The sequence below is a fragment of the Choloepus didactylus genome, chromosome 4 (genome assembly GCF_015220235.1).
Source record: "Choloepus didactylus isolate mChoDid1 chromosome 4, mChoDid1.pri, whole genome shotgun sequence".
Taxonomy (NCBI): Eukaryota; Metazoa; Chordata; class Mammalia; order Pilosa; family Megalonychidae; genus Choloepus; species Choloepus didactylus.
In genome coordinates, this window is record NC_051310.1 from 79,815,705 (window position 1) to 79,842,623 (window position 26,919).

General features: G+C 45.4%; 1 protein-coding gene across 7 annotated transcripts; it reads left to right on the forward strand.

Moving 5' to 3' along the window:
- Positions 1-10,458: 10,458 nt before the first annotated feature.
- On the forward strand, positions 10,459-19,127 carry LYSMD4 (LysM domain containing 4). Of its 7 annotated transcripts, none has more exons than XM_037832913.1 (3): positions 10,459-10,872; positions 11,882-12,168; positions 14,172-19,127. In XM_037832913.1, the coding sequence occupies exons 2-3, from the start codon at positions 11,890-11,892 to the stop codon at positions 14,781-14,783; spliced, it is 891 nt and encodes a 296-aa protein (XP_037688841.1). In that variant the 5' UTR covers positions 10,459-10,872; positions 11,882-11,889; the 3' UTR covers positions 14,784-19,127. The 7 variants fall into 7 exon arrangements, 6 of the variants coding, with proteins under 6 accessions (XP_037688841.1, XP_037688840.1, XP_037688842.1 ...); XM_037832912.1 differs by having other exon boundaries at positions 10,459-10,867; XM_037832914.1 differs by having other exon boundaries at positions 10,459-10,802.
- Positions 19,128-26,919: the final 7,792 nt, after the last annotated feature.

Genomic DNA, 26,919 nt, shown 5'->3' on the forward strand with positions numbered 1-26,919 from the left:
CCCGTGCTGGTTTCAAGGAAGCTGTTCTTCAGGAATACCTGAAGACAGAGGTGGCAGAGGCGTTGGTCACCGACAGGCACGAGAAGGTCTGAACTGAGCACCACTGGGTGATTTAGATGCTTATTGCCTAGCCTAAAAATCCTGATGAGCCAGAAAATAGATGACTCAAATACTATGGCAAGGCTCATCAAGTCTGAAAGGAGTTAGACTGACTTAGCGACCTGGAGACTCAGCCTTTTCTCTGCCACATCTGTCATCCTGGAGGAAGGGGCCGCCTTTGGGCATTTGGGAAGGCATTTCTGTGCTGCTGTCAGTAAGGAAATCTCAGCAGTGGGTTCCCTGCACTCATGGACATGGATTTGTGCTGAATCCTGACTCCACCAGCCAAGCAGGGTCTTGGGCAGGCAGTTCAATTCTTACAATAGCAACGCTCTTTCACAGTGACGGTGACCACTGGAGATGGTATGGGGCCAAGGCACATGTGCCCTGAGATCATCGCCCTTCTCATCTCTTGGCTTTGATTTGCAGAGGCGCTCACAGGGCAGCTGGCTTCCTGCTGGATTCTGCCAATAGCAGGCTCGCGCATGGAGACCGGAGCGCTCTGGGGCGCGCTGGGGCACACTGGGGCACACCTCCTGCTTCACGTGGTAGCTCCGCAGCATTTGCTTCCCCTCTTTGGCGGATTCCCGCTCCCACTCAGCCAGCTCCTGGTCATTCCCAGGGCTGCAGTAGCACCGCCTCCCTCCTCTGCCCTCCAGCCGAAGCTGTGGTACCTTCCACCAGCCACGAATCTCGGTGTTCCCCCAGTGTCCTCTGCGGAACCAGCCCCTGCTTTGGAGCCCCTCCGTTGTGAATACCCCTAGTAGTTTCTTGGTAAAGCCACAAATGATGCAAAGATCCTCCTGCTCAGGCAAGGGTTCGAGGCTGGAAATAGCGCTGGAATGGTAAGCGGCAGAGCAGCCCCTCCGCCTACGCGTCAGCCACTAGCCAAGTACAGACTCACATCAACTAGATGATCATTTTTCTGAACCCTTTCTGGGAATAACAAGGTGTTTACAACCTGGTGCTGAGGACACAGCAGCTTGAAGTCTGTGTCAAGGCGACAACCGTCTAGCTGATTCTGGACATTGCTGTGTGTGCGTAATCAAAGCTTCCACAGCCTTGTTGGGGGGGGGGTCCCCAAAAGCATCACATTACCAGAGGTACCAGTAAGGCTATGGTTTCATGCCCTGATCTGCAATAGCACAGAGTTTCAGCCAAACAGTCCCTCGAGACAGCAAATGATGGTGGTCTCCACAGGGCACCCTGAAGAGCCGTCTCTGGGGGACGCGCGGCTGAGGGCCTGGCACCCCCCCACCACACTCCTGGAATGAGGGGCCCCTTCCTCATGTACCTTTGCCGCCTCTGGCCTCGCCTCTCCATTGCTGCCAAGACCCGGGCTTCATGCGCTGCTGCCCATTGTCGCCCCCAGCTCCTCTTTCTGGGTGTCCCGTTCACACTCCGCCCTCTGAAATATTACTCAGTGCAGTCTGCTGCTTGACCATCCCCTAGTACCAGTGGCCCCTGAGTCTTCAGGTGGCAGACTTTGCACCTGCCCCTACCAGCCTTGCTACTCCCTATGCCCACCCACTCCCCACTGCCAGGGGCTTCGGGCAGGGAAGAGCTGAGCAACAAATCTCAGGGTCCAAAGATCCTGGCTGGAGTGTCTGGGAGGGCCGGGGTAGGGAGCATTGTGCTAAAAGCTTCTCTTCAGCATTTTTCCCACCTCCTTTTCATCCCGTGGCCGGCTGTTCCCAGTCCCTGCCAACCTGTCAACCTCCTGGCCAAGCCCAGACCTGAGGAGAATGATCCAGATGTTCACATTTGAAGAGGGGCTCCTTAGACAACAAGGAGACCTGCAGACAAAGCAAGTCTCTGACCAGTGGTCCCCGCAGGCAGCGAGAGATCTTAGAGCAGCGCTTTCCCAGAGAAATGTAATGCAAGCTCCAGATGTCATTTAAAATTTTTGAGTAGCCACATCAGCACAAAGTAAAAAAGAAACTGGTGAAATTAATTTTAATAATATTTTATGAATCACCTCCGGCTACTTAAGTGAGGGCAACAATGTATGTTTTAATAAAAAAATAACTTTGGACTTTTGCTGTTTCTTCCTTAATAATAATGATAAACAACACTACCTGGATGTTTACTGTCTGTTGGGGTTTGCCTGACACTTGACATTTTATCCTGACAGCAGCAAATCCCATTTTACAGATGCAGAAACAGAGGGTTGCAGGTGTCATAGAATTTGGAATTGCACAGGATTCAAAGTTGGATATGTGACTTCAGAACCTGTGGTTTAAACCGCTGTGTGGTAGGTACACCATCTCCTCATAACAAGTAAAAATGTGCAGTAAAGATGGTTTAAAATAGAAATAAGCAATAAAAATCACCCTGTAATAACCATTCTGAGCATTCTGCTTTAAAACACTCAAGACATATGTGGGGTGATAAGGTGGGGTATTTCATTCCTTACTTCATTTTCTGGCAATTTTTAAAGCAATACTTTTTATCCGTAAACATCTTTCCATGTCAGTAACTAATTCTATAAGATTATTTTAAATGCACACACTTTATTCCATATTATAAATGAGCTAAATTAATTCAACCTAATCTGACCTTTCCCCCCTCATTTTTCACTATTTAGAACAATCTTTTAGCTAATCTTTTTACGTGTCCTAATTACTTCCTTGGTAAGCTCCTAAATGTGGTATATCAGAATCAAAGGATATGCACATTTAGAAAGTTATTGCTAGCTAATGATACGAATGTCCCAATTTATACTCCCACGAGCCAGGCTTAAAGAGTTCTCCTTTCCCCACACATACTAGCCACATTCCATATAATCTTTTTAGGTTTGACTTTTCCTAGTTTTGTAGGCTAGAAAGAGTTTCTTACAGTTATTTGAGTTTCCATTTATTTGACTAGCTGCAAAGCTGACACTTTCTTCTATATGTTTATTGGGTCATTAGTATTTCTTTAGTGAATTGTTTGCATCATTTGACAATTTTTCTATGGAGTGTTTGTTTTTTCTTGTTGAAGTCTCACGGCCCTTTATATATTAAGGCTATTAAGATATCTAATGTCAAATTGGCAAACATTTTTACCCTATTTGTCATATGCCCTTTAACTTTTTAATGGTGCTTTTTTGCTGTTCAAAATGCAATATGTTTCTTAAAATCTTTTTCCTCTCCCATGAACTCCTGAAGTTGGCAACCTCATTGGAGTTATGGGCTTTAACACTCACAGCCATATTTCTGCCAAGGGCCTCCTTTCTACAATAAGTAGAAGGATACCAGGACATTTTGTTCTTCCCTTTTTATGGCTCAAAGACTGAGTCCCAATGACCAATGGATTTTCTTCAGTCACTAGAAAACTCAAGACCTAAGAAATCAAATACTAGGTACCATGAGTAGGGATGACAAATCATTTTCACCTCCCCTGACAATGTTGGTTGATTGGTCATGGCTGTCTTGGATACTGTGTGCAGGCCTGGCAGCTCTCTGGACCTCTTATGAACCGGTAATGTCTGCTGGTGGGGGGCAAATGGGGGAAACGTGTACAGTACACGTAGTGCATGGGCCAGGTGGGCAGACTGCCACAGAGAGAGGCACATGGTGTGTCCAGACACTTACAAGAAGGGAAGAGGTGTTAATAATAATTGTGCTGTCTCAAGAGGCCCCAACAGGAATTTTCCATCCCTGGAGTAGGGAACCATGCCAAGGGGCCTCCATCCAGCTGGAGAGTGCAGAGCTGGCTTTGGGCTCCAGCTCTGTGCTTCTTCCACTGGGCCTCATGGCTGTGCAACCTTGGACAAGTTCCCTCATGTCTCTGGGTTTTAAATTTCTCTCTAGAAAATGAGAAATTGGGCTTGAGAAATTCCGACAGATTTGGCCATAAAATTCTCATCTCCCTATCCACTGGAGTTATGGAGCTTCTAGTAAAAGTCAGCCTCTTAGGCCCTCTCTCTCTAAGCTCACTTGGCAGGTGATCTCACTGCCCTCCCCACTACGTGGGACCTGACTCCCAGGGGTGTAAATCTCCCTGGCAATGCAGGATATGATTCCCAGGGATGAATCTGGACCCAGCATTATGGGATTGAGAACATCTTCTTGACCAAAAGGGGGATGCGAAATGAAATGAAATAAAGCTTCAGTGGCTGAGAAATTTCAAATGGAGTCGAGAGGTCACCCTGGTGGACATTCTTACACATTACATAGATATCTCTCTTTAGTTTTTAGTATTTTGGAATAGCTAGAAGGAAATATCTGAAACTGTCAAACTGCAACCCAGTAGCTTGATTCTTGAAGATGATTGTATAACTGTGTAGCTTACAAGGGGTGACAGTGTGATTGTGAAAACTCTGTGGATCACACTTCCTTTATCCAGTTTATGGATGGATGGATGAGTAGTAAAATGGGGACAAAAACTAAATGAAAAATAGGGTGGGATGGGGGGATGATTTGGGTGTTCTTTTTTACTTTTCTTATTCTTATTTTGATTCTTTCTGGTATAAGGAAAATGTTCAAAAATAGATTGGGGTGATGGATGCATAAGTATATGATGGTACTGTGAACAGTTGATTGTACACCATGGATGGTTGTATGGTATGTGAATATATCTCAATAAAACTGAATTAAAAAACAAACAAACAAATAAACAAAAAAGTCAGCCACTAAGCATCTGCTCCCTGCCATCTCTCCTGGGTCTCCCACAGGAAAAGGTCAGGCACAGGGAAAGATGGCCTAGGCTTGGCAGGAGTGTTAGGGTATCTGAGTGGACCTGGCTGTTTATGGAGGTTTGAGTGCAGCTTTCCTGGGGCCAGAGCAGTGAGTTTCTCCTTGGTGGGAGTGACTCTGACACACTTCAGTTGGTGAGCTATGTTGCTCCAACACCTCCATGGGCCTTACCTGAACCCAGGAGCTGTGTCTCACCTAGCCTGGCCGAGCATCTGGGGTATAAAATAGGGTATGCCTCTGAGGGAACTTTTGCCTCCTGAGCTGGGTTGGGGTAACAGGGACAGCAACACTGAACTCTGCTCAGCTTTCCTAAGACTGTGGACTTCTGAAGGAGTCTTTGGAGTGTGAGTTGTATCCTGCCTCTTGTACTTACCAGCAAAGATGTCTTGGGCAAGTAACAACCTTGCCATGCCTAAGGATGTAACTTAGAAATTAGTTCATGCCTTAGTTTCATAGGGATGCTGTATAAATGATCACAAACTGGCTTAAAATAACAGAAATTTACACTTTCGGTTCTAGAAGCCAGAATTTAGAAATTGAGGCATCAGCAGGGCCATGCTCCCTTTGATGGCTCTAGGGAAGGAAACTTCCTTGCCTCTTCCAAATCCTGGTGGTTGCAGGCAGTCCTTGGGTTGTGGTAGCATAACCCCAATTATGGTAGCATAACCACTTCTCTGCCTCTGTCTCTTTCCCTGTGTCTCTGTGTCCAAATTTCCCTCTTCTTATAAGGATACCAGTCATTGACTTAGGGCCCTCCCTAATCCAGTATGACCTCATCTTAACTTGATTACATCTTCAAAGACCCCATTACTCCAAATAAGGTCACATTCACTAGTTCCAGGTGGACATAAAGGTTGGGGGAACACTAGTCTATCCAGTACAGTTGAGCTGCTAATAGCTTAACATTAGCTTAAACAATGAGGACATTTATTATGTCAATATCATACATCTTCCATCTTTCTCCTCTGCCATCCATAGCATATGGATTCTAGCTCAATGTTGCCTCATGGTCCAAGATGGCTACTGGTGCTCCAACCATTACATCTTTTTTTTTAAACATTATCTTCAGTTTGTTGTACAATCATCATCACTCTCAACTTTAAACAATTATCACAATATAATACATCCCAGAGCTCTTATCAGCTGCTAATTATTCATCCCTAGCATTAGTATAGAGTTGGTAAGATATTCCTGTTAAATATAGTCTTTAATACATAATGGGTAGTTTTTCCATACCACACTGTTGTTAACCCTTTGCACTAGTGTCATATGTTATAAGTATAGTATGCTAACACTTTTTAGGTTTGTGGTGCTACTCTGTGGGTTACTTGCCTTTAAACAGCCATTTACAAACATGTTCACCTTTAATGCATCACTGATACTTATAATCCCATTAACAAACCATAGTCGCACCTGACCATTCCCATAAGATCACCCTCATTATCATATCTGTACATATTAGATTATTGTACCCCCTTTATTAGCTTCTGTCTATCTCTAGGTCCCTGTGCTGGTTTGGATGTATTATGTCCCCCAAAACACCATGTTCTTTGATGTAATCTTGTGGGGGAAGATGTTATTAGTATTGATTAGATTGTAAGCCTTTGTTTCCACAGAGATGTGACCCATCCAACTGTACGTGATGACTCTGATTAGATAATTTCCATGGAGGTGTGGCCCCACTCATTCAGCATGGACCTTGATTAGTTCACTGGAGCCCTATATAACCTCAGACAGAAGGAGCGAGCTTGCTACAGCCAAGAGGGACACTTCGAAGAATGCACAGAAGCTGAGAGAGAGGCTGCAGATGAGAGACAGTTTGAAGACAGCTGTTGAAAGCAGACTCTTGCTCCAGAGAAGCTAGGAGAGGACAAACACCCCAAGAGCAACTAAGAGTGGCATTTTTGAGTAGCTAAAGCCTGTAGAGGAACGTCCTGGGAGAAAGCCACTTTGAAACCAGAACGTGGAGCAGATGCCAGCCACATGACTTCCCAACTAACAGAGGTTTTTCGGACACCATTGGCCATCCTCCAGTGATGGTACCCAATTGCTGATGTGTTACCTTGGATACTTTATGGCTTAAGACTCTAACTGTGTAACCAAATAAACCCCCTTTTATAAAAGCCAATTCATTTCTGGTGTTTTGCATTCTGGCAGCATTAACAAACCAGAACAGTCCCCTATATTCTACATTATAGGACACTTATTTTACATTTTCTACAGAGTTCACATTAGGGGTAACATACAGTATCCTCCTTTTGTGTCTGACTTATTTCACTCAGCACTATGTCTTCAAGGTTCATCCATGTTTCACAATCTCATTCCTTCTTACTGCTGCCTAGTATTCCATCATGTGTATACACCACATTTTGTTTATGCACTTATCCGTTGAGGGGCATTTGGATTGTTTCCATTTCTTGGCAATTGTGAATAATGCCACTATGAACACTGGTGTGCAAATATCTGTTTGTGTCACTGTTTTCATATCTTCTGGGTATATACTAAGAAGTGCAATTGCTGCATTGTAGGGTAACTTGTTATCTAGTTTTCTGAAGAGCCACCAAACTGTCTTCCAGAGGGGCTTCATCATTATACAGTCCCACCAGTAATGAGTAAGAGTTCCAATTTCTCCACATCCTCTCCAGCATTTGTAGTTTCCTGTTTGTTTAAAGGCAGCCATTCTTATTGGTATGAGATGATATCTCATTGTAGTCTTGCTTTGCATCTCTCTAATAGCTCATGAATATGAACATTTTCTTCTGTGTTTTTTAGCTATTTGTATTTCCTGTTCAGAAAATGTCTTTTCATATCTTTTGCTCATTTTATAATTGGGCTGTTTGTAAGTACTGTCATTGAGTTGTAGGATTTCTTTATATATGCAAGATATCAGTCTCTTTTGAGATACATGGTTTCCAAATATTTTCTCCCATTAAGTTGGCTGCCTCTTTACCTTTTTGACAAATTCTTTTGAGGTACAGAAGCTTTTAATTTTGAGGAGTTCCCATTTATCTATTTTTCTTTTGTTGCTTGTGCTTCGGATGTAAGGTCTAAGAAATGACCTCCTAATACAAGGTCTTGAAGATGTTTCCCTACATTATGTTCTAGGAGTTTTATGGTACTGTCTCTTATATTGAAGTCTTTGCTCCACTTTGAGTTAATTTTTGTATAGGGTGTGAGGTAGGGGTTCTCTTTCATTCTTTTGGATATGGATACCCAGTTCTCCAAGCTCCATTTGTTGAAGAGACTGTTAGGTCCCAGTTCAGTGGATTTGGGGGCTTTATCAAAAATTAGTCCACTGTAGATCTTGGGGTCTATTTCTAAATTCTAAATTCGATTCCATTGATCACTATGTCTATCTTTGTGCTAATACCATGCTGTTTTGACTACTGTGGCTTTATAGTAAACTTCAAAGTTGGGAAATGTAAGTCCTCCTACTTTGCTTTGCTTTTCTAGAATGTTTTTAGCAATTCAAGGCATCTTTCCCTTCCAAATAAATTTGATAACTAGCTTTTCCAAGTCTGCAAAGTAGGTTGTTGGAATTTTGATTGGAATTGCATTGACTCTGTAGATCAGTTTGGGTAGCATTCAACCATTGCATCTTAATTCCAGGCAGCAAGAGAAAAAGGGCACATGTATTTTAAAGAGATTTTCCAGATGTCCCCCTTATAAGAGCATCTTCAGAAGTCCCACCCAACATTTTCCTCTTACATCTCATTTTCTGGAACTTATTCACATGGGTACCCCCATTGCAAGGAAGGCTGGGAAATGTAGTCTTAGCTTGGCATGTTGTTGCCACAAATAATATTGAGGTTCTGTTTCTAAGGAAAAAAAGTGAGACTCGATATTGGGTGGGCAACTCAAAATTTCTCCCATATGCAGTTTTTCCATCTGTATAATGGGAATTATAGCAGCATCTTCCTCTTAGTGTTGTGCTCACATATGTTGCCTGGCACCCAGTAAGGACTCTTCTCATGGGAGCTAAATTACTGTACATTCAAGACAGAATAATGTGAAAAAGGCAAATAATGTTAGCATTACTATGAAAGTAGTTTTGACCTCACAGACAACCTGATGGGGTCTCAGGGAGGCCCAGGATCCCCAGCCCACACTTTGAGAACCCCTTGAGAATCAGTTAAATCTTGGGCACACCGGCCACACAACACTCCACTATGATATTGAAAGGGCACATTGCCACCCTTTTGCCTTTACGAGGTTTGGTTAATTTTTATTCACAGACATGCCCTAGTTTGTATCTTTCATAGTTTTAGCGTACTCTATAATGATCTTTTCTGTGTATTTTTTATTTCTTTTCACCATCTCTCTCTGGGACAGCTTGCCAGCTTTGCCAACCACTGCTCCTATCCCCAGTGCTTGGTCCACTGCAGGAACTCCATAAACATAAGATCAATGAACCAAACAAACATAACCGATAAGAGTGGCTTTATTAAAGCAGGTGTGCAAATTGTGTTCTGACTCCTTTCACCATTAACTCCACTTTTAAATTCTGACCCCCCAGACTTGTCAGACTTCCTGGTGCCTCCAGTCAGAACAACAGCTGGGCAGCCAAAGGGACCTGGAATCAGACACACCGGGGTTTGGATTCTTTGTATCCTGGCTCCTCTCACTCAGCCCTCACCTATTCAACCAGTACGTATCAAGCACCTTCTAAGTACAGAAGAGCTTTACTCAGCTCTTAGATCTGAGACTGGGAAGTACACTGGAGAGAGAGACTCAGAGATGATAATTGGGGACAGGGGGATTTAGACAATAAAACAAGTAATTTAAAGCCAACTGAAAAAACAATAAAGAATTTGGCTTTAAAGTGGGATGGAAAGCACTGTCAGATTTCTGAATTCTTGTTTGAATTTGCATTTATTCGCTTGTTAGGGAGGTGTAATTTTTTTCTCCGTTAACCATTTGTATTCTTTGGTTAATTATTTGCTTCTGTTCTCCACCCATTTATCTACTGGGGTCTCCGTGTCTTTCTAATCCATTTGATGAAGTCCCTCTGGATTAAACTTTTTAATCCTTTCTCATATTCAGGCGCATCTGTTTTCCCTAGATTATTGCTTGCTCTTTAATTTTGGCTTCCTTCTCTGGATAGATGTTTCAAGCGTTTGCTTCTCAGTGTTCGTCTATCACTTTTAAGCTTAGGAAGTCTTCCACCATTTCATATTTGATAAATTTTACTTAAGTTGATGGCCCGTGTTGTCGTGGTTTCATGTTTCACCTTCATGCACTTTATTGTTTCTATCCTCCTCCTCCCGGTCCTGGTCCCCAAAGGCTCCGGATTTGCAGAGCCGCTTCCCCCCGCGTAAAGGGGCCGCCGGACATTCACACGCAGGACGGGGTCGAAGACCTGTTCTACGAGTGAGAAAAGTGAGGCTCAACAGAAAGCTGTGCCCCTTGGGAGGTGGGTGTCAAAGCCTTCTACAGCCCCGACCAGGGGCAAAATCCGGAGCTAAGAGGATCCGACGTCGCGGTCTCACCCCGCCACGCCAAGGTCAGGCTGGGGCACTGGGCCCCACCCCTTGATCCGCCCCCGGACCCGCCCCCGCCGCTGGCCACGCCCCGGAGTCGGCCGGTCCCGTGCTGACCTCTTAGCGTCACTTGACGTGTTCCAGTGCCCGCCCACCACTGATTTCATTGGCTGCCTCTCAGGCCCCGCCCTCGCGCGGCGGCTGCAGCGGCGGTGGGGCTGGGCGGAACTTGTACTCCGAGGTACCCCGGCCTGCAGCGGGAGGCGGTGGGCTTGACTGGGGTCCCCGCAGGCCCTGTGCGGCGCCAGGCCTGGCTACGCTTGTGGGTCTGGGGGCGAGCCGCCACTTCCCAGGCGGCTAGGCCACCCTCCTCCAGCTGGAGGGGCGGTGACCGCGACCGTCGAGGGCCGGCCGGACACGCAGGGGTTGGAGGTCAGAGGTCGGAGGCCGCGCATACGTGGAACGCCGGGGCCGCGCTCGTCTAACCCAGGGGTCGGCCGCTGCTGGGTTTGTTCGTCATCTGTTCCGTGAGGACCCTTTTCGCGTGAGGGACTTGGAGAAACTGAGGCCTGAGTGGCCGGGGCGCCCTGTGGGCCCTGAGTCAGCACCGTAAGTTCCGGCCCCGACCCCGATCCCGATCCCGGGCCGCCGCCAAGTCTCCTCAGCGCCGCTTGGCCCCCCAAAGAGAGCCGGACGCCTCCACGCCCCTCCTGCGGGCCGCAGGGGCTCTGGTCACGGAGTGCGGGGTGGGGGCTGGGGGTCGGGGCGGCTTCGAGGACCCAGCCTCCCGAGGGCCGGGGTGGGGATCAGGGCCTCCGAGGTCCCAGCCTCCTTGGAGGGAAGTCTGGGGTGGGGTTTCCCGGATGGCAGCTGCCCTGTGGCCCCCAAGGTAGCCACACTGCCTTTTGAGGCCGTCAGCTCCCGTGTTTGCGATTTCAGTTCTGGACTCCCATGCTAACAAGTCGGAGAGGGGAAATGCGATGCTGTGGTTTTTGCATTTGGCTGACAGTGAAAGTAAACACTAGACATGCGGGTGTAGTGAAAGCAGGGTGACCTGTGAGAAACTGGATGGATTTCTTAGAATTATGTACTTGAGGCTGTTTCAATTTTAATATATGGATTTTTGGTTTCATACGGCTTCTTAGCAAGCGTCCTTCCTATTTGACCTTAGTGAAGACGCTTTCCAATGCCTAAAGTATTTTTTTTGTAAAGAGGCTCTGAGTTTAAGAGTCTCCGTGGCAAGGAAGCTAGGAATACAGTATTTACCTCTCACTGTAAGAGATAAGTATCCCCATGTAATCGTGTATCCCCATGATTTTTTAATCCTCTGAGACCGTAAATAGAAGTTGTTTCCTTCTATATGTGGACATGGGGGAGATATAGCCGATGGATGAGGAATGAGGAGAAAAGATAGAAGATCCCTGTTTTCTGTGCAAAAAGTATGCCATTTGAAAAAAAAAAGTTTTCCTTTTGCCTGTCTTTTCCTGTGCTGCTAGCATAGGCACATTTTGTTTGTGCTGAGTAATTACAGTGCTTAGGGAAAGGAATAATCTAATAATCTAATGTAGCCACAGAAGAATGAAGATGCTTTATGTGGAATTAACCCTCCTCTTTGGTTTCTAGTTAAGAAAATGAGGCAGAAGGAAGTGTTAACTGAGACCTTCCAAGGCCCAGCTGTGGTCTGCAGGACTCCCACCAGCCATGTTTACATGTTCAGGAATGGCAGCGGGGACACGGGGGACTCCTCTGAGGAAGAGTCACACCGGGTGGTGCTGCGGCCCCGGGGCAAGGAACTCCAGAGCGAAGCCCACCGCCCTGGCCAGCCACGAGCTGGGGACTTGGTGCTGATGCGGCGGGAGCTGGCCCAGGAGGACAGCCTCAACAAGCTCGCCCTTCAGTACGGCTGCAAAGTAAGAAGCCCCTCAGGTGAAGAAGTTTATAGGAACACAGAGGAAATCATTGAAAGGTGGGGGGCCCTCCCTTCCTTACACACCTGACAGGTGGTTGGGAGAGGCCTGCTGAAGCCAGAGGGGCTGGTGGAAGTAAAGTACCTTTAGTTCTGAACCCCCTGGGGTCTTGGAGAGTGAGGGTCACTTCCCACTCCACCCCTCCAAATTGAAATTCTGAAACTAATTTTCTTCTTTGGAGCACATTTTACTTAATACCTAAGGGGACTGGAGATGCCAGGCAGAATTTATCTAAGATTTCTTTGGTGAGCTTGTTTTTCTTGCTACTTTAATTTTTCTGAGCTTTTCTTGTTGCTAGCTTATTTGGTAAAGTTTTACCTTCTGTCTTTTAAAATTGCATGATCTTGTCTTTGTATGCTGTGTATCTGTATAACTTGTTTTTCTTTTTAATTATGTTTTTAGCATTCAGAATGATTAACAATGGCAAAGTAAGTAGGAAAATGTTTACAGAATTCCTGCATTTTCTCCTAGATTGAAACTATTTATTTCATTTTGCTAACATTGTGTTACAAATTTTGCTGGCCTTCTCTAAGGCTGTATAAGCTACTTATTAAAATAAATCTTTTCTTCCTTAAAGCGTCTGTCTGTCATTTATCTAACAAGGTCCAAATGGCTAAACACACTGTGTGGGTGTTATGTTCTCCCCCAGGGAAATAACCAGGTCAAGTTTCCTGTGATGAAGAGCAGATTTTATACTGTAATCTTGACTTTCATGGTCAGCTTTTGTGGACATATTGTGTTCTTTATAGGGCAAAAGTTGAAAAGCAAATCCAACCTCCAAAGCCCTGAATAGATGTGATAGGCTTTTTGGAATGTTGATGTCTAATAAATCAGTGAAGAAAAATATAATACCTCCTCTAAATGATCACATTTCCTATTTGAAGTAAATAATTTGCTGTTCGTTTATCAGCGGCAAAGACAAACAGATCTCGAGCGTCTCATGCATTAGTTAGTTTCAGGATGTAATAAATTAAAAATGTCCCCTGCTCCAGTTTAATTAAAGGGTAAAAGCAGTTGTTTGACTAAGGCTCTATCTATGCTCTAGATTAAGTGAACTTAGGAGTTAAAACATTAGAATCCACTCCTGATGTTGTTAGATGAGTTTTCAAAGTTAGCTTCTGGAAAAATTTACCTTTTGGCTGACATTCCCCCCAACTTAAATCTTGAGGTCAGAAGTTAGCATGCTGTTATGAGAAGAGCTTGTGATGAACTTTATGTTATTTGATAAAACTCATAGTGATATGTGTTCCTTTCTCCTTGAGACCTAACACTGGAATAGAACATCTCAGTCCATAGCTTCCAACTTGATTTGTGATCCCCTACATATTTCTAATTGTAAGAAGTGTTGTGGAATTCTCGAAGTGAATTAATTATAGGTCACTATTTTAAAAATAAGTTTATATGCCATAAAGCCCTGGGAAAGAAAATGTGATCAAGTGGTGAGGGCACACCTCTCAAAACGTCCTTACCCACAAACTAGGCTCTGAGTGTGTCTGGAGGTGGCTGAGTGAACCAAGTCCAGGGCCCCACCTGAACTGGTCCTGATGTGAGGGGGAAGTCGGCCAGATGGGGGCACTGTTGCCTCAAAAGTTAAAAGAAATATTAAGGGCTATAGCTTTCATTTTAGTACCATGATTGTGTTTCATCTGAAAGCACTTCGTTGTCACACTTGAAAAAAATTCTGTTTTCCAAATCTGTTCTTAAGTTGTTCAGACTTGTCAATCTAGAGAAAAACTTGATTATTAAGATACACATTAAGGCTTAGAGCCAAAATCAGTTACTCAGCCTAAACTAGTTTTGGGTGTAGGTGTCGTTTTCCAATGTTCATCAGGTAATCTTAAGTGGGGTGGGTAGGTCCATCACCCAGAAAGATTAAGAACTGATTTCTGGATACTAGTTTTAAGGAGCTTAACATGTTTCATAATTTTTTTTCCTGGCTTCTCTAGGTCGCAGATATCAAGAAAGTCAACAACTTCATAAGAGAACAAGACTTATATGCTTTAAAATCTATTAAGATTCCAGTGAAAAACCATGGGATTCTAACAGAGACCCACAGAGAGCTAAAACCCCTCCCGAATCCATGCTCAGAGACCAGAGTGACCTTCGTGGACCTCCCAGACCCAGAAAGAACAGCCACAGGCGCCGGGGTCCAGGCCAGCCAACTGGCAGATTTCTTTAAGGTGATCGACCAGGATATTGAGAAGGTTGTGCAGTCCGAAGTCTTTTTAAGTGAAAGCTACTGCACAGAGGCCTGCAGTCAGCCGCTGCTCCCAGCTACTCAGAAGACACCGGCAGATGGTGCAGACTGTGGAATTCAGTGGTGGAATGCTGTTTTCCTCATGCTTCTGATTGTGATTGTTTTGCCAGTATTTTATTTGGTCTATTTTAAAATGCAAGCCTATGGTGAGACACCTAATAGCTTGAACACAACTGCTGTCCCCAATAGCTTGATAGCAATGAGCGCAGTGCCAGGGAAGCCCCTGAAATTGGCAATTCCTGTGCCAACCATCACCTCTTCAGACAGCCATTTCAGTCAACCCCCCCAGGCAGGGAACTAAACTATTTTTGTTTTAAAGAATCAGCCCCACTCTAGCAGTTGGGTTCCTGATGTGCATCAACTGACCTCAGCCATATCCTATGGGTGCTATGCTTTCTGTGACTTACGGACAGTGAACAGAAGTCTGTTGTGTTCTCAACCACGCTGACTCTGGCGAGTGGCCTGGCCTAATACAAGGCTGCATGAGCCAGAACACCAGTGCCATCAGCCTCGTATATCCAGAGACGTGTGGCAGGAGGGACATTTACATGTGACAGGTTGCCATTTCTTAAAGATGCACAGGGGACTGGCTATGAGTGTTTTCACAGTCCTGTAGTACTGTGTGGGTCCCCAAGTTGGATGTGGTTGGGGGGAAAGGAATGGCTTGTCTACAAAGGGACCTGTGGGGTAGGCGCTCCTGGGGCCCAGCTTCTGGCTGCCTGGCTGTTGGCAGTGCCCACTTTCTCCTGTGGCGGGGAGACTGCCTCCGAGAGCTGGGGTTCTGGGTCTCCCCAGCAAGGGTTCCTATGGAGTAGTATTGATATGTCACTCTCTTTAGAGAGTGACACCTTAACGTTATAACAAGCCCTGCATCATGTCTGCCTCAAGTGTTAGCCTTTTGTGAGGCTATGTCACTTCTAGAATTGAAAAAGGTCCCAAATGCAAACTAATAACTGAGAAAGCTAGTTCTTGTTCTCATTTTAGAGAGAACAGTTGATGCTCATTATTCGTGGACTCTGTATTTGAAAATGCGCCCACTTGCTAAAATGTATTTGTAACCCCCAAATCAGTAGCAGAGTGGCAGAAAATGTGAGCTGCTCAATGTATGTGTGCCCAGCTGAGGTTGAACAAGGTGATGCTCTGCATTCTTGTCTCTGCTTTCTTATTGTAAACGTGTCCTTTTTGCGGTTTATGTAGTACCACGTTTTTCTTACTTTCTGCTTTTCGTTGGTGATATCATTGTTTAAAGTGGCCCCCAGGCGCAGTGCTGAGGTGCTGTCTAGTGTTCCGAAGGACAGTAAGGCTGGGTTGTGCCTTACAGACAGAGTACGTGTGTTTGATGAGCTTTGTTCAGGCCTGAGTTACAGTGCTGTTAACCATGAATCCAATGTTAGTGAATGAGCTTTCTATACGTGTATATTATGTAAGGTGTCTTTAAACAGAAATACGTGTAAGACAAGGTTATGTATCGATTGGTTGACAAAATTGTGATCAGAGGCTCGCAGGAGCCCAGGCCAACCCCTCAGAGCAGTGGTTCAGTGTTGCTAATTCAGTGTTTGAGGCAACTACAGAACACAGTGACACTGAGTAATGAACATCGATGGTTCTTAATTTGAAACAAGGGTTCAGACAGCACTTCTTGGCCAGAAGGCAGGGGCTCATTGCCCAGTTTGACGTGACGGGCATTTCCACAGTGATCTCTATGGAGTTGTCCAAGTTAGCTTTCTTTGAAAGATCTCTTGCTGGCACAGTATCTAGCCCCGGAGTAAGTGTAGAGAGAAGGATGAGTGTGTATCTTTAATGAGGTTGTAACATGTACATTTATTGTCTGCCTCACTTTTCTGAGGACGAATAGTCAGCCAGCGAAGTGTCACCAAGAGCAGCCACCCCTGTGTGTGCTGGAAGGGCCGAGCAGGGAGAACTGGCCACACTTGCTGCTGCTTCCCTGACCCATTCTTAGGATTAGAGAGCCATGCAAAATGGGGTTCTTCATTTTCCTTTGGGTGATTCCCCTAGAGTAACACCACATGCAGTGTAGCTTATAAAGTGAAAAGGCTAGACACCTAACTAATAGCCTAGAGGTGACCATGTAAACAGAGGAGCTGATATCTGTTGCCTGAGGTTTGTCCTCAGTTCTTTCCTGTACAGAGATGGGGGAGGGGCCAGGGCTGGAGAGCAGGAGTGTGGGGAGGGAAAGGGCTGGATGGCCTCTGGCCCTGCCAGGTGGGCAGGTGTGAATGGGTGGGGGAAGAGCCTATTGCTGCACAGGATGCTGCTTTGGCAAGGTGCTACCTTGGCCCCACAGAGGAGTGGAAACAGGCTAGAGAGCCTTGTGGTTTGTAGCTCAGCATTGGTGAGGGTTCTCAGAAAAGAAAACTGACTAAATACTGAGATTTGGGGTTGGCTTATGGTATTTGACCACCTGGGATTGGCTTTTGGAAAGGGCTTGCTTTGGTAAGGTCTTGACACATTTGGCCTGGAGATATATTTAAAAGATCTCATCATGTAAGAGGTGGGAAGTGTGGCAGAAGAGTGCTTGAAATGACCTTCCAGTTTCTTTCAGTTCACGTGCAAAAACAGCCATTTACCTGGGTTCAATTAGCAAACTTAAATTATCTTCATAAATAACAAAATGATCATCAGTATAAAATGAGCTGGTGAAACTTGGCTACAGGAAATGTTTTAATCATGTAAATGCTTTAACAGCCAAATGTTTCTGCTGGCTCTGTCACTGAGAGAGGTTTTTCCATTTGTCACTATTGACTTCAGCAGGCAGGGCTCACAGTCTCATGGGAAAATCACTTTTTTCAGATGTGATTTGGAGCTGTGTATACCTCAGAAAAACGTCCTTAAATTTGATTCATTCCTGTGGGTGTGAACCCATTGTAAGTAGGAACTTAGATGAGGTTACTTCAGTCTAGGTATAGCCCATCTCAAGCAAGTGGGTCTTAATCCTATTACTGGAGTCCTTTATAAGCAGAGTGAAATTCAGACAGAGAAAGAGAAAGCCACAGGAAGCCAGAAGCTGAACATCAGTGGAACCCAGAAGAGAAGGGGGAGACCAGGAGATACTGCCATGTGCCTTGCCATGTGACAGCCTAAGGACCAAGAATCTCTGGCAGCCAACTTCAGGAAAAAAGCATTGCCTTGATAACAATTTGATTTGGACTTTCTTTTAGCCTCAAAACCATAAGCAAATAAATTCCCACTGTCTGCACTGCCACATTGCATGGTATTTGCTTGAGCAGTCCAGGAAACGAACAGATTTTGATACCGGGAGTGGGGTGCTGCTATTGCAAATACCAAAAATGTGGAAACAGCTATGGGATTGGGTAATGGGTAGAGGCTGGAAGAATTGAGAAGTGCTTAATAGAAAAAGCCTAGTTTGCTTTGAAGAGATTGGTGGTAGAAATATGGATGCTGAAGGTACTTCCAATGAGGCCTTAGAAGGAAATAAATGTGTTAATGGAAACTAGAGGAAAAGCGATCTTTGTTTTAAAATGGCAGTGAGCTTGGCAAAATTGAGTTCTGATGTCAGATAGAAGGCAGAACTTGAAAGCCATTTATTTAGCTGAGTTGATTTCCAAGCCATGTGGAAAGTACAGCCTGGCTTCTTGCAGCTTAATAAAATGGAAGAGGAAACAGATAAGCTGAGAACTGAACTCCTGGGCAGAAGGAAACCAGAAATTGATGGTTTGGGAAATTCTGAGAAAGTGAGTCCCCAGAGAGCAGTGTTCCATGTGAGGCTTTAACTGGACATGCATGGAACCAGTCAGCCGTTTCAGTGCAAGTCAGGATTGGAGATGCAGTTACTCAGGAAGGATCTGTGGGAAGTTGTTTTGTCTGATGGTTTGGACCCCTGTGTACTACATACAAAACCAACAAGTTTTTTGTGGTATTCGTATGAGCAGAACCACTGCCAGCCTGGACTAAAAGGGACAGAGAAGGGACAAATTGAAGGAAGTTTAACTTCAAGGCAGAGCCGTGGAAGTTGAGGTCTGGACTGAAGACATCCCCCTGGGCCAAGAGAGAGGGCAGGGCACAGCCATGTGTGTGGGAAGGGCTGGATCACCCTGTGCTTGGAGGGGGCAGGCCTTCTGCCCTGTTGTTCAGGGAGAGGGCTGCCACCCCAGTGCTCAAGGATGATGGGGCCTATGCCCGGGGTTTGCAGAGAGCTTGGCTGCCATTCTGATGTTTGGAGAGGACGGAACCTTCACTCCAGTGTTGGGGGAGAGCATGGCCCCTGGGCAAGCCCTTAGAAGGGGTTGGACCTCTGCTCCATCAGGCCCAGGGGACAAAACACCCTTCCATAGATGATTCTCAGAGCTTGAAATTAAATTTGCCCTGCTGGGATTTGGAATTGTTTGGGATCCATAACCTCTGCTTTCCTTCCAATTTCTCCCTATGGGAATAAAAATATTTATCCTATGCCTGTCCCTTCATTACATATTAGAAGCAGATAACTTGGTTTCTAGGTTTCACAGGTCCACAGAGGGGAATTCTGCCCCAGGACAGACTACACCCATAACCAATTTTGATGAGACTTTATACTTAGCATTGCTTCTCAAATGACTTAAGGCTTTTGGGATATTGTGATGGAATGAATGTATTTTGCATATAGAAAGAACATGTCTTTTTGGGGTCCAGAGGGTGGAGTGTGGTAGTTTGAAGCTGTATGTACCCCAGAAAAAAACACGTTCTTAAAGCTAATCCATGCCTGTGAGTGTGAATCCATTGTAAGGAGGACCTTTTGATGAGGTTACTTCAGTTGAGGTATGACCTACCTATTCAGGATGGGTCTTAATTCTGTCATTGGAGTTCCTAATAAGCAGAATAAAGTTGGCAAAGAGAAAGCCACAGAGGGAGCAACCAAAAACTGAACATCAGCAGAACCCAGAAGAGAAGGGAGAGCCTAGGAGCTGCCATCCTGTGCCTCACCATGTGACAACCTAAGGACCAGGGATCACTGGCAGCCAGCCCCAGAATGCCAGTCTTCAGGAAGAAAGCATCGTCTTGATGACACCTTGATTTGGACTTTCTTTTAGCCTCAAGACTGTAAGCAAATAAATTCCCATTGTCTATGCTGGCCCATTGTATATGCTTGAACAGTCCAGGAAACTAAAACACCAGGCAAAGAATAAATATCTGTATCCTTTACTTTTCTCAAATGGAATTAAATGATTGGGACAGTGCTGGAGAAGGTGAAGGCATCTGTGCTCTGCAGAAGCTCAGGGCTTTAACCTGAGATGACACGAGCAAGTGCAGGACAGGAAGTGGGAGCCAGCAAACTTGGCTGACTGGTCTGTATCACGTTTTAAAATGGTTTGATTAAGTTCACATAAGAGATACCACAAAGCTCATTTTCTACATTCTTAACACCATTTTCAGTGGCTTTGGGGAGTTAATGTTTTATAGAAGTAATTAAATATGTTAGATTAATAATCTTCAATCTTTTTGGTTGAATGATAGTGTGTAATATTGAAGCCTAAGGAATCTCCATTGTTGGGCAATGCTGCTCCCAGTTTACTGTGGGGAGACAAGGCTGCAGGGACAAAGCAAGGCCTCGGGGTCAGCCGGGACAGCAACTGGGAGCCTCCACCCAGGCCACAGCCCATTCCTGGAGAAGGTATTTCTACACACTTCTGCTCTGTGTTGAGTTGTACAGATGGCCTTGGGTGGAGGGGGAATGATTGGGCACGGAAATGACTATTTACAGAGAGGATTTAGCATTTTCACCAGGTCTAACTAAGTAGTTTACTTTCGGGCTGTCCAACACAGTTTTAAAGGAATCCATTTTAATTGGTTTGCAATATTTCCTCCGCCCTTGTTTAGAGAGCCAGAAGTCTCGTATTTGACTATTATTTTTGGTAGAGAAAATTTGTAATTGCTGACTGTTACTACAATTTTCTTCTATTTTACTAAAATATAAATTCATCCATTCAGTGGACAATTTGCTGACTGTATGTCTGGCCCCATCAGGGAAGATAGGAGCGTGTCTCCCCCCTGCTGGACAGTGAACAGTAAACCATAAACAAACACAATAATTTCAGACAGGCAAAGTGCTGTGAAGATGCTACCTGGGGGCTGTGGTATAGTGTGCCTATATGGGGGTTATTGGGGTGTGCTTTGGATTTTTGAGGTGGCATTTGTACTGCATCCACAGGTAGAATCCTGGAAGATCCCACCAAACAGTCCTTACTCAATTTCAGTTTGCACTCTGAAGCTTTTGGGTGAGAGAATGAATCCCAGTGTTTGAATAGACAAAAAATATAAGCCCAGGAAATACTTAAAGGACACAAGTTGGGGAAAAGCCAGTCAGACAAACATTGTCCATAATTACCTCTGGAAAGAAAAAAGTAGAAAAATCTCAGTGGTGTTATTGTCTAAAACCATTGCCCAGTGCAAAGAGGCTTGGTCCAGGATTACCAGGGTAAGGGCTGCAGCTTGTCTGAGGTGGTTTGGAGGTGATCCAGGCCCCAGGGGACACTTTGAACAAATAATCTTCACTGAGCATAGTTTTTTTTTTCCTTATTGTGAAATATGTATACAAAAAGGTGATAGTTTTCAAATTACAATTTAACAAGTAGCTATAGAACAAATGTCAAAGGATGTCATTTGTTACAGTGCCACCATTTCAATTCTTCTAGCTATTCTAATACCCTAGTAACTAAGAAAAAGAAAATTATATAGAGATTCAGTATTCATAACCCTTGTTAAATTCTATCCTGTCTGTTGCTACCCCTTCCTCTAGTTTAATCACTTTCCCAATCTTCAGGGATGTCTAGGCAGTGACCGCCCTAACCTGTTCATGTTGAAGAGTGGTGTTGACTTTATGAGCAAAGGGGACACATTGAGTGCAGTTTTTAAAGGAGCAAGATTTGAGGTACAGATTTCTGTATAAAATGACACAATGGAACTTTGGTTTCCTAATCAACTGGTGTTGGAATTCTGTTGCCAATTAGGACAGGGCTTTGAAAGCTGTCGATGGGAAGCTTTTCTCTCCGAAGGGTTTGCAGTTCACTTGTAGCTACTCCTCTGGAGGCACAGCTGGCTTTTTCCCTGTGGGTTTGATATTCTACAGCTACAATGGTTGTTTTGGTGTCATTTTTAGCAAAGAGAATCTTTCATGTCCCTCTCCTGCCCCATTTTCCATCATTCCTCTGAAGCTTCCTTGTGACAAGACAGAAGCTCCTTGATTGTGGACTTGTTTGGCTTACAGAGTTGCAACTGTTAGTGTGTGACATGGAGCCTGGGGATAACTGACTGTAGTTTGGCTGGTTTGGCATGGCCCTTCCCTCACGCCATGGGTCCTTTGGTGCCCTGTAAAGAGAGTGTCAGGGAAAGCAGTGGCATGATCTTGCAGTGGGTAGTTCATCTGTTTATGGCAGTGACATGTAGGCAGCACAGCCACTGTGCTGCACCCGGGTGCCAGCTGGGCATGGGCTGCAGAGGGGAAGAAGGTGTGGCCTGGCCTGGGAGTGTGTGGCTTGCGGGACAGTCAGGGACTCTGTGCAAGGATTCTAGGCTGCAGTGTGATGGAGTGAGGGGTTAGAAGAGACCAGCCTAAAGTCACTGAATTGAGAGACTAGCCACTTGGGCTGGCAGGAGCAGGAGGCTGGACTTGGCTGTAGGAAGGACCCAAAGAGCCATGAAGAGTTCTCTTTGGGAAAAGACTGGGTAGCAGTCGTGCCACAGCCCAGAGTGCCTACTAGATGCCGTGTAGTGCTCTAAGATCATGGTTCAGTAACTCATGTTATCCTCAGCATGCTCACAAGGCAGGGGCCGTAATTATCCCCATTTGACAGATGGGAAAACCAGGCCATCTAAGAGCGCTGGGTGGTAATGGGAGGCGGGGAGTCTTAGTGCTCTCAGCCACTTTACCACAAGACTTGCGGCTCTGCCACTGGCCTGGTGGTCCACTGTGGCCTGGTGGGGGGCACCAATGGGCGCCATCCAGGCCCACAGAGCGCAGTGGCTGCTCGGGCCTCAGCACTGGGCTGGACCTTCTGGCTTCCCAAGAGGGGGCAGCAAAGAGAACTAAGGCAATTTCTACTGGTCCACCTGGGGTCACCAACTCTGCAGGGATAAGAAATGTCAGGCCCACTGCCTGAACCCTAAAGAGAACTGCAGAGTCAGCGTTTATCTGCTGGTTGTCTTGGTGGTGCGGTAGCAACTGGATATAGACCTCGAGCCAGGGAGCCAAGTTCCTTGACTGTGAGAAATAAACCCGATTTGTGTCAGTAAAGGAGCCTCCTTTAAGCTGCTTCCCTCCAATATTTAATGTCTTGGGCAGGGCTCCTCCAGGCTTCTTTCCTGAGAGGAAGGACAGTTGGTGTCTTAGTTTGCCAGGGCTGCTGTGACAGACACCACACACTGGGTTGGCTTAAATGACAAGCATTTATTGTCTCACGGTTTTGAAGGCTAGAGGCCCAAAATCGAGGTGCTGGCAAGGATGCTTTCTCTAGCCTGTCACATTCTGGTGATGGCAGTCGTCTTCCCACAGCCATCTCTGTCTTCTTGTGCCTGCTCTTCTGGTTTCCCCTGACTTCTTCCTGAGGCTTTCTCTGACTGACTGCATCTAAATTTTCTCTATTTATAAGTAAGGACTCCAGGCATGTGGATTAAGACCCACCCTGATACAATTTAGTCATCCCTTAACTAATGATAATATCTTCAAAAGGTCCTATTTACAAATGGGTTCACACCCACAGGAAAGCAAAGCAGATTAAGACTTGAACATGACTTCTGTGGGGGACACCAACGCTAGGTTATCTTTAATCACCTTCACTACCCTGAATAAGGACCACGTACTACTTTTCTCTTTCTCTTCCTTTCCATCTCCCTCTTTCTTTTCCTTCTCTCTCTCTCCCTTCCTCCTTGCCTTCCCCTTCCTACCCCTCCCTTTTCCATTTTTCTTTTCTCTCTCCCTCCCTTTCCTTTCCTTTCCCTCCCCTCCCCTTCTCTCCCCTCCCCTTTCCTTTCTTTTCCTTTCCTTCCTCCTACTTTTCTACTTTCCTCCCTCTCTCCCTTTCTTCCTTCCTTCTTAGATGTTTCCAGAATACCAGTTTGGTTGGGGGATAAAGTAGCTATTTGATTATGAAGAGCCTTGGATAGTTTTCTCATTTCTTCTGTTTGGAATGCAAGTTTCTTGGATCTATGGTAAATTTTAGGGGGTGGGTGCTGGATTTGTTGAATTCCTTTAAATATTTTTAGGTTTTGTTTTGGGACTCCGTTACTTGAAATCATTTTGATCCTTTTGAAGCTTGCTGTTAAGCTTTGTGAGGGCAGATCCAGAGTCTAGGGCTAATTCAGTACCACTATGATCGTGATGTCCTTCTGAAGGTTCACCACTGCTGCATATGTTAGGATGTCTTTCCACTGTGGTGGTTGGGAGCTGAATTATTCCTGGTTCTGAGTGAGCGCTGAGGATTGTTCCATGTCCTTTTTTCTGTTGGTTCTTTTCCAGACCTTGCTGATTTCCTTAGATGCATGTGCGTATCAGTACTCGGCTGAAGACTTGAGGGGATCTCCATTAAGTTCTCCCCCAGTACTCTGCCCCCACAAATTCTAGCTGCCTTGGCATCCTTGAAAAATCTGTCTCCTTGATGCAGCAAGATGACTGGGCTGTTTATGCTGTGGTCTGGAAACTCCAGGCAGCAGGCTGGGTCACTGTGCAGGTTTGTGTATTTATGTCCCCCAGAAAAAGCCATATTCTTTAATGCATTCTTGTGGGGGCCGACATATTGGTATGGATTGGGTTGGAACCTATTGGTTCAGTGTCCATGGAGATGTGACCCACCCAACTGTAGGTGATAACTCTGATTGGATAATTTCCATGGAGGCGTGGCCCTGCCCATGCAGCGTGGGCCTTGTTTAGTTTACTGGAGCACTGTATACGCTCAGACTGAAGGAGCGAGCTTGCTACAGCCAAGAGGAACACTTTGAAGAACACACATGATTTGAAAGAGGAGCTGCAGATGAGAGACAGTTGGAGACAGCCGTTGAAAGCAGACTCTTGCTCCAGAGAAGCTAAGAAAGGACAAATGCCCCAAGAGCAACTGAGAGTGACATTTTGAAGAGGAGCTGCGGCCTAGAGAGGAACGTCCTGGGAGAAAGCCGTTTTGAAACCAGAACTTGAAGCAGACGGCAGCCATGTGCCTTCCCAGCTAACAGAGGTTTTCTGGACGCCATTGGCCATCCTCCAGTGAAGGTACCCAACTGCTGATGTGTTACCCTGGACACTTTATGGCCTTCAGACTGTAACTGTGTAACCAAATAAACCCTCTTTTATAAAAGCCAATCCATTTCTGGTGTTTTGCATTCCGGCATCATTAGCAAACCAGAACAGTCACTCATCAGTTTTACCTAATTTCTTTCTCTTCTCTCAGCAACCACTGTCCTGCACTGCTTGTCCAGTGTCTCATATATTTTGCCCTTTTTTTGTTTTTGTTTTTGTTTTGAGGTGGAAGGATACATCTGGTCCCTGTTCCATTATGGCCTGAAGTGGATGTTTACAGATCATAGGGCAAGAGCAGCCAAAATGGTGGCATAAGGCGGGGGGCAAGATTGATTCAGAGGTAGAGCCAAGTGAGCAGGCCTGTTGATGGACTCTGAATTTGTGAGCCTGTACTGGTTCCTGGGACAGGAAGTTAAAGGGGCAGATTTACTTGGGGTGCATGGGAGTGAGTTCACTGAATTCCATACACTCATGAGACACTTGCACTCAGAGGTGTGGTTGATTTGGGTTCAACAAACATTACTGCATTCCCCAGTATGTCAGATGCTGGGCTGCATGGTGTTAAGTGTGTTATCTCAGCTGAGTAGTTGGCAAGGAAGGATAGCCCCTGTACCCACAGTCCAGAAGTGGAGGAGGTGGTGTCCTTGTTGATTATTGCCGTTCTGAGGTCACCGCTCTTCCCTGTTCCCTAAATCCTCTTGCGTCTCTGAAGCACATGTTCTCAGAACATAGTACCTCCTACCCTTTCTTGTTGGATCATCTGTGATCTGGTCACTCCCTCTCTTCACTGAAGATGTTAACACCTGTCCTCTTCTTGGTATCCATGTAGATTAGTTCTTCTCCATCTTTTTCAGGTCATAACACATGCAGAAAATAAGACACTTACAGCACTCTGGGTAAACTGGAAGGCATTTGATGCTCTCTACAAGGGCTCTAGTGTTGTAGATGACAAAGGGAGAAGTAGCTAGAGGGTTTTGTTCTGTTTTGGTTTGTTTTAAATATGGGTGATAGAAAGGCATGCTTTTGTGCTGATGGGAATGATCTAGAAGAGAGGGAGAAAGTGATGCTGCCAGCGAGAGGGAATAGTTGCAGGAGAGCAGACCTTGAGAAGGAAAGAGGTGATGAAAGTTAATGTACAACACAGAGGGCTCAGCCTTAGATGAAAGCGCAGACAGTTCATCCACAGCCACTGGAGGAAGGCTGGACTTGTGGGTACAGATGCAGGCCAGTTCCTGGGTTTCATGAGGGGAAGATTATTGCTCATTTGATTGTATCTATTTTCTCAATGAAAAATGTGAGAGGAAGTAATCACCTGGGAATAAGAAGTGGTCCCTGGAAGTCACGGCAAGATGGTGCAGTGGTGAGGAGCAGAATTTCGTCTCTCCCCTAGAGCAGCTGGCAATTACCCAAGAACTATATGAAACAGTGTTTTCGGGGTCTCCAGTAACCAGTCACACATTGGGCACAAGTCTGGAATTGGAGGAAAAGCTGAGATCGCAGCGAACACTGTAAGTTCCCCGGACCAGGGGTCTGGCGCCTCTCCCCACCCAGACCTCACAGACTGTCTTGCTGCCGGCTCCCTGAAAGGGGCGGGGGGGGGACCAAAAAACAGCAGTCTGCTGAGGGCAAGAAGGGAGACTCAATCCAGCCTCAGCTGCAGAATTAATTAACAAATTATTTAACTAACTTTGGGAGCTGGGGTGCTAAAGAAGGGCTGGGCTCCAAGAAGTGGGGGCACGTAAAAGCAGGCACCCATTCCCAGACTCCAAAAAAGCCATTTTTTTTTCCCCTTACATTTTGTCCCTTTTGGCTTCTCACTGATCCCTTATCTTTTTGCATTTCAATAGCCCCCGGCAGGGGTGGAACTGAAGCGGTTGGAGAGTAATTATCAGACAATAGCCCAAAGCATATCTTTAAATGCTCTATTCCGACACTGACAAAACTTCCAGGCTGGGGAAAGACGTTTAAAAGAGACTCTTTTTTTTTTCTTTCCTTTTTTCTTTTTCTTGATTTCTTTTCTACTTTTTTTTTTTTTAATCTAAAAGTAATATATGTGGTTATTTTCTATCAGAAAACCCAGGTTGAGGGACTAGGCTGGGCTTGAGGGGAGACAGAGTACCCACAGTGTCTTTGAGTTCCGTATTCACTACTGAAGGCCTCCAGCCTTGTCTTTAATTGGCAACTCAGGCTGACCAAGGAG